The 10755-nt window shown below is 44.8% G+C and overlaps 1 protein-coding gene across 3 annotated transcripts in view; it reads left to right on the forward strand.

Moving 5' to 3' along the window:
* The window catches only part of LOC100769257 (myosin-8), a 30056-nt gene extending 21088 nt beyond the window's left edge, over window positions 1-8968 (forward strand). For all 3 annotated transcript variants that reach the window (XM_035447509.1, XM_035447511.1, XM_035447510.1), the window contains 10 exons: window positions 482-665; window positions 749-914; window positions 1103-1227; window positions 2676-2984; window positions 3996-4199; window positions 6123-6248; window positions 6336-6506; window positions 6670-6774; window positions 7408-7503; window positions 8819-8968. In XM_035447509.1, coding sequence (XP_035303400.1) covers window positions 482-665; window positions 749-914; window positions 1103-1227; window positions 2676-2984; window positions 3996-4199; window positions 6123-6248; window positions 6336-6506; window positions 6670-6774; window positions 7408-7503; window positions 8819-8968 — 1636 coding nt within the window. The remainder of the gene's footprint in view (window positions 1-481; window positions 666-748; window positions 915-1102; window positions 1228-2675; window positions 2985-3995; window positions 4200-6122; window positions 6249-6335; window positions 6507-6669; window positions 6775-7407; window positions 7504-8818) is intronic.
* Window positions 8969-10755: the final 1787 nt, after the last annotated feature.

The following is a 10755-nucleotide window of genomic DNA, read 5'->3' on the forward strand; positions in this document are numbered from 1 at the left end:
TTCTCTAGTTAGACAGTCCAAACATATATGATTTAAACAAATTATCTATTTTCTGGGGCTAAGGGGTCATAAAAAGGAATCAGAAAGTCCGAGAAAACAAACATGTTTGGTATCTTTTTGCCCAATAAAAGTATTTAGTTAGTTTCAACTTCTTCTTGGCTTAAGAAGGGCTGTGTAAACCAATCCACAATGTTGTCCTAGCTAATCATTTTCACAGTCATCACCAATCAGAACTCCTATAAGCCCCAAGTCACTGAATGTATTAAGGCACCTAGCACTGACAGCGGCCTGTGAGAATCAAACAGCATTCAAAGAACTTCACCAATTTCGGAACTTCCAAGTTGGTTACTCTAGAAGGCGAGTCTGCTTTGAAAATAAGTTGGTTTTGCCAATATATGACAGGACAATGAGAAGAAACCACAGCAGTTATTACTTTGTTCCTGGCTTTGGCCAGATCTTGACAATCTGGCTAACTTCTCAGGAAGAAGCTGGCTCAGCGTCTGCAGGCGGCTGAGGAGCACGTAGAAGCCGTGAACGCCAAGTGTGCTTCCCTGGAGAAGACGAAGCAGAGGCTGCAGAATGAGGTAGAAGACCTCATGCTGGATGTAGAGAGGACCAACGCAGCCTGTGCTGCCCTGGACAAGAAGCAGAGAAACTTCGACAAGGTGGTCTAACCTGCTCAAACTTTACATAAACTTTATTTGATCTTCCTTCTCCCTGTACCAGCTGACAATCTATGGCTTTTTAGGTTCTATCAGAATGGAGACAGAAGTATGAAGAGACTCAAGCTGAGCTTGAGTCTTCCCAGAAGGAGTCCCGTTCTCTCAGCACGGAGCTGTTCAAGGTGAAGAACGCCTACGAGGAGTCTCTAGATCAACTGGAGACACTAAAGAGAGAAAACAAGAATCTGCAGCGTGAGTCTCAACCTTTCCGATCCTACTTAGCCCTGGCTAGACCCTCCCATACGGTCTACCTTCTCTATCCTACTTAACTCTATCTGGATCCTCCCAAGTTGCCAACCTTCTGGATGCTACTTAGCCCTGGCTAGACTCTCCCATATTGCTGCTGTTCCAACCATTTCCTCTTGTCTGTTCTTCCACAGAGGAGATTTCTGACCTGACTGAGCAGATTGCAGAGGGAGGGAAGCATATCCATGAGCTGGAGAAAATAAAGAAACAAGTGGAACAAGAGAAATGTGAGATCCAGGCCGCCTTAGAAGAAGCAGAGGTACATGTTACTATATTATGGGGGAGAAGAAATGACAAACACTAGCAAAACTGTCAAGCTGAGTAATGGTACCATGAACTGAATTCACTACTATAGAGCAGAGACAATTCAAATATAGGGCCTTTGTGCACAGGGCAATCAGGTGATTAGTAGTGCCTATAGTGGGGCTGGAGAGATGTCTCAGCTGGTAAGAGCTCTCACTGCTCTTCCAGAGGACCTGAGTACAGTTCCCAGGACACACATCTGTGGCTCACAACCACCTGGAACTCCAGCCTCAGAGGATCAGACACTGTCTCCTGGCCTCCTGGAGCTCCTGCACACACATGACATACATCCACACAAACACGTATGTAAAAATTACATTTGAGAAAAACACAAATACTCTAACCCATCTTCAGTTTCTTAGAATTTACCACAAGAAACAGCAGAATTCCAAATAACAAATTAGTATCATTAATAGGCCAGGAGAGGTTACACATACCTGAAATCCCAGCCCTTGGGGGGTAGAGGCAAGAGGATTATCCCCAATTTTAGGCCAGCTTGATCTACCTGGTAAGACCAAGGCTGGCCAAAGCTTTATAACAAAGTTCACCCTAAAAGACCAAAAGGGGCCCAGCAAAACAGCTCAATGGTTAAGGCACTTTCCACCAAACCTTATACCCTCTGTTTAATTTCCTGAATGCACAGGGTAAAAGGAAAAGAACAACTCACATAGATTTATCTCTGACCTTCATGCACACACACACTCTCTTCCTCTTTGTCTCTCCCAATTACTTATAAAATAAATATGAAAAAAACAAACAAAAAAGCATGACTAGTGTGGGGAAAGATTTATGATAGACACAAATACTTGATTTTTAAAAAGCAAGACATTTATTTACATATACAACTTCGATTAGATAAAAATAGATAGAATAGGGGAATTAGAAGGATTGTGAAGGAGCCCAAGGCCAGCCTGACCCACAAGGCAAGAGAGTCTGCCTTAAAAACTAGTATAAAGAATGTACCACATTAAAATAGCTGTCTCTCTGTGGGGGACAATGGGAAAGTGTTTGTTATATATTGTCTCCATATTATACAATAAGTATGCACTATATAATCAGAAAAAATTTTAAACTGATCATTTGTATGCCAGATTAGTATTTTACACATGGGAATTGTAGTTTATGAAACATTATTTATACTACATATAAAATTAATCAGATAGTTCTCTTAGCATTGCCATGAATCTTTAGATAGTGCACAGTTTCTTCATTACAGAACTGACATATATAATCCATGACCAGATAAACAAAAAAGGATTTGCCTCATAGGTTCTTAGGACAACTACATAAACTTTAAAGCTCAACAAGACTACAGCAAAAAGAGTTCACCTCACAAACTCAGAGTAGATGCCAACCACTCAAATTCTCTTCCACTCAGTTCTGACTGATTGCTGTCTCCTTAAGGCATCCCTGGAGCATGAAGAGGGGAAGATCCTGCGCATCCAGCTGGAGCTGAACCAAGTCAAGTCTGAGATCGACAGGAAGATTGCCGAGAAGGATGAGGAGATCGACCAGCTGAAGAGAAACCACATCAGAGTTGTGGAGACGATGCAGAGCACACTGGACGCGGAGATCAGGAGCAGGAACGATGCTCTGAGAGTCAAGAAGAAGATGGAGGGAGATCTGAATGAGATGGAAATCCAGCTGAACCATGCCAACCGCTTGGCTGCTGAGAGCTTGAGGAACTACAGGAACACCCAAGGCATCCTGAAGGTAGACGTCCATTGATCTCATAGAACACACCTGTCTGCCATCCTCACAATTACTTCTTAAGCAATCTGTTTTAGCTGCCTTCCCCACTGCTATGGTAAAAATACCCTGGCAAAAAACAAAAACAAAACAACAACAACAACAACAAAAAAAAAACAGCTTAAAGGAAAAAGTGTTTATTCCGGCTCACAGGTCATTCATCCAGTCCATCATGGCAGGGAAGTCAAGGCAGGGGGAACGTGAAGCAGCCACAGAGAAAAATGCAGGAACAGAGAAAAATGAATTCAAGCTAGTGTTCAGCTGGCTTCCTCCATTTTAGACAGTCCAAGATCTCCTGCCAAGGGAATGGTCCTGACCACAATTACAGAGGGTCTTCTTATAGCAGTTAACATGCCCAGTATCCTTTAGATTCTGTCAAGTTGGCAATTAACACTATCATAGTCACTGCCCACTTACCAAATTATACAGTTGAATGCACCGAGGAAGCCAATTTAAAGCGTTTAAGACATAATAGTTTCCAGAAATTATATGTAGCACAATCAAAAGCCAAAAGATGGAGAAATGACAAGATAGGAAATACACAGGCTTTCCACAAATCAGGCCTGAGGTTGAGTCTTAGTTTTGTCTCTCTCTGACTCAGGCAAATTATTTAACCTCTCAGGCCTGTTACTTCTTCTGCATAATAAGAGTAAGTTTCCCACCTCAAGGATGGCAGTGAGGAGCAGGTGAGATAGCAGATGCCAACAACCACTATGTGGAGTATGTAGAAAACCTGTAAATGATAAAGAATAGTGGCATGTAAGTGACAGACAGCAAGATAAAGGCAGAGACAGATCAAGAATCTGTCTCTTGATGATTTGCTCACACACTAAACAAATGCCACCATCATTCTTAAGCTCATAGAAATGACAGGCAAGTTCAACCTCCTGTTCCTAGAACCAATACACGGTTGTAGCTCATTTCCTAAGTGTTCATCCCCTCTCCAGAACACTCAAGATATTTTGTAACTTATAGGACACCCAGCTGCACCTGGATGATGCTCTCCGGGGCCAGGAGGATCTGAAAGAGCAACTGGCGATTGTGGAGCGCAGAGCCAACCTGCTGCAGGCTGAGATCGAGGAGCTGCGGGCCACGCTGGAGCAGACAGAGAGGAGCAGGAAGATTGCGGAGCAGGAGCTGCTGGATGCCAGTGAGCGCGTGCAGCTCCTCCACACCCAGGTGAGCAAACGCTGGCACACTGCAAAGTGGAGTCTAGAGGTAAGTATGTACATATAACCAAGGATGGGGCTGCATCTAAACCACCACTGTGGTTATGATGGGGTGATAGGTGACTTTGTTGTGCATTCCTATTTCTTTTCTAGACTTTCTGCCCAAAAGGGTTTGTGAATTTAGAAACGAGATTAGGCTTTGAGGGCTATTTAAAACTGTGAAGAGTAACACTGAGTCTACATGCCTTTGACTCCACACTGAAACGCATTTCATGAAGCATTTATCAGGGCAGGTTGGAGTTCAGCTGCTCTGTGTTTACTGTTCTCACGACTCACAGAGCACTTAGCATCCCTTCTTGCTCAGGCATTAAAATGTAGTAGTAGCCCCTCATAAGATCTCTGTGATACCAAAAAATCCACACTCCAACATTTTCAAGAATACTGGGTTGATATTTTAAGAAAATATTTTCATTACACAAATTCAACCCCCCCAAAAAGGCAAGCTCTCCACTGCCCCTACACACACACACACACACACACACACACACACACACACACACCAAACACACTTCTTTTGAGAGACTTCCAGTGCCATGAACTAACACACATAAAAAAGCAACTATTATTCCCAACCTTTTTTTTGCAGATTTTTTAAAATTTGAATTAAAATTCAAGATCAACAAGATTGTTTTACATGACAATCCCAGCTCCCTTCTCCCTCCCATCCTCCCCTACCATCCCCGTAACTAAAACCCTACCTATCACATATCCTTTTGCTCCCCCTGAATGGTGAGGCCTTCCATAGGGTGTCATCAGAGTCTATGGTATCCTTTGGGATAGGGCCTAGGCCCATCCACATGTGTCTTGGCTTAGGGAGTATTCCTCTATGTGGAATGGGCTCCCAAAGTCCACATCTATGCTAGGGATAAGCACTGAACTACTACAGGAGGTCCTGTAGATTTCCAAGGTTTCCTCACTGAAACCCATGTTCCTGGGGTCTGGATCAGTCCCATGCTGGTAGCCCAGCTATCAATCTGGGGAGCAAGAGTTCCCTGCTGTTCAGGTCAGCTGTTTCTTTGAGTTTCACCAGCCTGGTCTGGACCCCTTTGCTCTTCATTCGTCCTTCTCTGCATCTGTATTCCTGTTCAGTTAAGTGATTAGTTGTGGGTGTCTGCTTCTACTTCCACCAGCTGCTGGATGTGGGCTACCCAGTGGCATATAAGCCAGTCATCAGTCTCATTATCAGGGAAGGGCATTTAAGGTAGCCTCTCCTCTGTTGCTTAGATTGTTAGCTGGTGTTATCTTTGTAGCTCTCCAGACATTTCCCTAGTGCCTGATTTCTCTGTAAACCTAAAATGTCTCCCTTTATTATGGTATCTCCATTCTTGTTATCTTCTATTCTTCCCCTGACTCAAACTTTCTGCTCCCTCATGTCCTCTGCATCCCTCCTCTTCTCCCCTTCTCATTCACCTAGCTCCCTCCCCACTCTTCCCGTGCTCCCAATTTGCTCAGGGGATCTTGACCCTTATTCCCAACCTTTTAAGCAAGGAATATTATAAATAAAACAAAAGAAAGAACAAATAACAAATGACTACTAAGATGGGCATTCATTGTTATTGTCGTGAGACAGGGTCTTCCCATGTTACAAAGGCTGGCCCTAAATTTATGATCCATGTGCCTTAGCCTCCAAGCTGCTGGGATTACAAGCATGTACCGTCATACCCTGTCAATACAGGCACTCCTAAAACTTCAGAAGCCCCCCTATATAAGTCACATGGGCAGGAAAGCTTTCTGAATACCAGAAAGGAGGTCCCAACCATGCAAATGTTGGCATCTGGTCTCCCGAGTTAGACAAAAAATAGAACATCTATAAAAATCCCAACCCAGAAAGAGACCTGAAAATCTTATAAATTTCTAATTTTTTTGGTAACAGAACACGAGCCTCATCAACACCAAGAAGAAGTTGGAAAACGACGTTTCGCAGCTCCAGAGCGAGGTAGAAGAAGTGGTTCAAGAGTCACGAAATGCAGAAGAGAAGGCCAAGAAAGCCATCACCGATGTGAGCGCCGTGGACATACTCTCCTCACACCTGTGCTGTCTGCCTCCACCAGGGCTCATTGTTTTCTTGATCTATTTGGCTTTTCAGGCCGCCATGATGGCGGAGGAGCTGAAGAAGGAGCAGGACACCAGCGCCCACCTGGAGCGGATGAAGAAGAACCTGGAGCAGACGGTGAAGGACCTGCAGCACCGTCTAGACGAGGCCGAGCAGCTGGCGCTGAAGGGCGGCAAGAAGCAGATCCAGAAACTGGAGGCCAGGGTGGGCGTCTGCATCCCTAAGCCCAGGAAGGGTGGGAGGGGCCACCCTCTTCTTGTTGTGGGATCAGGAACACCCTGCCCACACTTGCAGCAGACCCTAGGCTAATTAACATCCCCAGCACTGACTGGACATACAGAGATACATCTTTCCTTCTTGGTTACAGGTCCGTGAACTTGAAGGAGAGGTTGAAAATGAACAGAAACGTAACGCTGAGGCTGTGAAAGGGTTAAGAAAACACGAGCGAAGAGTAAAGGAACTTACCTACCAGGTAAGAAGGATAGCGTTCTAGAGTGTACAGGTATTGGGGCCCAAAGGGAAAGGAAAACTCTGGTGACTGCTTCGGTGGCACTTGCAGACATGCATGTTAACTCCATGTATGTAAAGGACAAAGGCAGATTTGCTAATCACAGGCATACACCAAGCTAGGGTGGCAAGGGAGGCCTTTACACAACAACATAGAACAAGGCATGCTGGTCTGTGGTAGAGTACATATTTCACACCGGCTTGATCCCCAATAAGGGAAGTCAGGTGGGCGGGAGGAGAGTAGAGAAAGAAAGTAGGGAAAGGAAGGGAGAGAAAGTAGCTTCAGAGAGAAAGGAATATAGGTGCTAAAGCAAAGTAAGCTAGATGTCAGTCCTAGTGTGGTCTCTCCCAGAACAGCAAGGTAAGGACTAGAGAAGGTGCATTGATTCTTTAGTGCGGAGGCCAGCTAGACACAGTGCACATTTAGCAAGGGTGACCACTGTTCACAGTATAGGTTGGTCTATTTTACTGCCACCCCCACTTTGTCTCCCTTCCGGCATATCAGCAACTTATTCTGGCACCGACGGTAGACTAGTTCTTGGGACTGAAAGCACAAAGCACATCTTTTTTTTTTTCTTTTTCTTAATCAAACTTTCAGACTGAGGAGGACCGAAAGAATGTGCTCAGGCTGCAGGACTTGGTGGACAAATTACAGGCGAAGGTGAAATCCTACAAGAGACAAGCTGAGGAAGCTGTAAGTGTCTTTGGGGTTTTGTAGAACAAAGCAAACTTCTGTTCAGGGAGAAAATGGTTTTAAAAAACCAAAAATAAATTGGTGAGGAAAAAGGGCACACAGTAAGCATCTACCATTTATGTGTTTCCTGGGGGCTTCGATCTTGCAAATAGAAATGCACACACTCCCATGCTAATTGTAGAAGAGGCCTCAAGAGGAGATGTTTACTGTTAGACAGGAAGGCTGGGGAAAGAGAAAGCTCCAAATATACAGCCTTAACTGATAGCAACAAACACACAACAGAATCACTATCGCCAGGATGAAAAATTCCTGTCTCTCAACATATGCAAACTCAAGTATTCCCAAAAATGAAATATTGAGTTCCCTGACCCATACACACACAGCTAACTGACTTGTTGACTCACCATATAGGTAAGGCTTTCCTCCCTATATCTATCCCAGCAACTGGAAGAACATGGTAGAAGAACTGGAGGTACAGATAGTGTGTGAGGCCCTGGGTTCTGCAGTATCAAAGCACAAAGAAATGATGCTGGAAGACTCTCCCGCTGCGCCCCCCCCATATGTCCAGCCCCCATTCTTCTAGGTTTATGTGATAGGAAGAAAGAAAGGACACAAACAGTAACAGCCACACAAAAGAGGCAACTTTTTGTTTGAGTCCCACTTCCTCTTTCTTCTGTATTAGTTTTAAGATACAGGGGAAAACAATGTCTAGTGGGATTTTTGTTAAGATTTGCTTACTGAGGTCTCTGAGGGTACCTGGTCTCTTCTTCCCTTCCACTCAAGAGACATATCAAAACAAATGGTAAGCAAGGAGATGGAGAGATAGCTCAGTTGTTTAAGAGCACTGGCTGCTCTTTCAGAAAACCCAGGTTCAATTCCCAGCACCTATATGATGGCTCATAACCATATGTAACTACATTCCCAAAGGGATCCAATGTCCTCTTCTGGCATCCAATGTCCATTCTGGCATGAATATGTTACACACACACACACACACACACACACACACACACACACACACACACAGGTCAAACACCTACACACATACATAAAATAAAAATAAAATAAATCTTTTATAAAGCAGGGAGGTGGTAAGCAGATTTGATAGGAGTTTGGTTCCTTCTACCCGAAAACAATTTCTCCTTTTCTTCCTTCAAGTCAAAATTGTCACTAGAGCTACAAATTGGGTTGAGACTGGAGGTCAGACAGGACCAACCGCACATGAGAAGGGAATACGATTGTGGATGATCTGGCCTGGTGACACATATAGTGATACCCACAGCATCTAACTGCCCGAACTCTTGTCTGTTGTCAGGAGGAACAGTCCAACGCTAACCTGGCCAAATTCCGCAAGCTCCAGCATGAGCTGGAGGAGGCTGAGGAGCGGGCTGATATTGCAGAGTCCCAGGTCAACAAGCTGCGTGTGAAGAGCCGAGAGGTTCACACCAAAATCAGTGCAGAGTAAGCACACCTTCCCGAGGCTGCCACTGGCTGAAGAAATGCGCAGAATGCGCTGTTTCCGGTCATTTGCTCCACTGTGTTCACCTACTGTCAGCTAAATAAAAACTACAGCACATTTATAAACTAAACCAGACTTCCTTTTTATTTGCAAAATTGCTTGCTGTTGAAGCCAGTGCTCACCTAGCTATTGTTATTTATTATCACATATGGCTGGGTGAAACTGTCTTAATTCACTTCCTGTTGCCATGATAAAACATTGACCCAAGACAACTTGGGGAAGATAGGGTTTGTTTGGCTTACAGGTCACAGTCCATCTATGGGAGAAGCCAGGGCAGAAGGTCAAGGCAGGAATGCAAAACTGAAGCAGAGACCATGGAGGAGCCCTTCTTACTGGCTTGCCCCTACCCCTTACTCTACTTTCTAAACATCCCAGAACCACCCTCAAGCCTATCTGATGTGGGCAATTCCTCAATTGAGCGTCCCTCTTCCCAGGTCACTCTGGTTTGTGTTAAGGTGACCAGCACTAATGGGCACAAGAATCTGGCCACCCAGAAGCCTTTTCCCAACTTCAACCTCGGAAGCTCCCTCCCACACCATATCAGTCACACAATGCTTTTGTTTGAGATAGGCTCTCCCTATGCTACCAAGACTGGATTTAAACTTAAGATTCCTTTGCCTGAGCCTCTCCATTGCTGCGACTACAGGAGTGCAGGACCATGCTTGGCCAGATCTTGTTCTAAAAAATACCTCTGGATGGCTACAAAGTATTAAGAAAATTCCTCTCTGAGGGTGCCTCTCTGAGGGTGCCTCTCTCTGAGGGTGTCTCTCTCTGATGGTGCCTCTCTCTGAGGGGGCCTCTCTGTGGGGGCCTTTCCAGAAAGACTCATTCATTTACTCACTCTCTAGATACGGTGCATTTACCCTGTGCCAGGCACCATCTATATTCTGTGGATGTCGCAGAGAACCAGCAGCCCTCAGGGAATTTACACTCTACAAGGAAAGAAAGGCAATCAATAAGTTACTATGAAACATAGGCAGTGCAAGAGGAAAAGCTAGACATTGAGGGAAACAGTTGTATTTTACTCAGACTGGTCATGGAAGGCCTCTCCATTTAGAATATTTTCAAGCAAAGACCTGAAGGAAGCAAGAGAGCACAGCATACTGAGTGTTTGGAGATCAGGCCTTTCAAGACAGAGAGAACAGAAAATGCCAAGACCCTATAGCAGGGGAACTGTAGCTGCTCCAGGTGAGAGGAAGTCAGCCTGGCTGTAGCTACAGGACGATGAGAGGTTCAGGGGCTCATCATTCAGTGGCCCTGGAGTCCTTGCTTGCTTTACTCAGAGGTCAGTGGGAAAGCTTGAGAGGATTTTAAGCAGTGAAGTGAGGTTAACATGCATTTCAAAGGAATCTTTGTCTGACATGTTGAAAAAAATAACACAGAGGGAACACAGGTAGAAACCAGGCCAGCAAGGAACCTCTGTGAAGCCTACGATTTTAAAATGGATTAAACCAGAGAAAGAGCATTGGGAGATAATTAAAAAGTCGATTCTATATTTACTGATGAGCACAGGAGACATTCAGATGGGCTAGATGAGGGAGGGGGGAGGAGAGGAAGAAAGAAGGGAGAGGGGGAGGAAAGCAGAAAAAGTACAAGAGAATGAACTATGAAGAGTGACAAAGGGGAAGAAAGGCCTCGCGGAGAACAGCACAGGTTTGGCATCCAGACATGTGGAGGCAGTAGAGCAAAAAAAAGCAATTTAGACAAAGCTTGCCTTCCCCACAGCCCTCCTC

The sequence above is a fragment of the Cricetulus griseus genome, chromosome 7, assembly GCF_003668045.3.
Source record: "Cricetulus griseus strain 17A/GY chromosome 7, alternate assembly CriGri-PICRH-1.0, whole genome shotgun sequence".
In the NCBI taxonomy this organism is placed as follows: domain Eukaryota; kingdom Metazoa; phylum Chordata; class Mammalia; order Rodentia; family Cricetidae; genus Cricetulus; species Cricetulus griseus.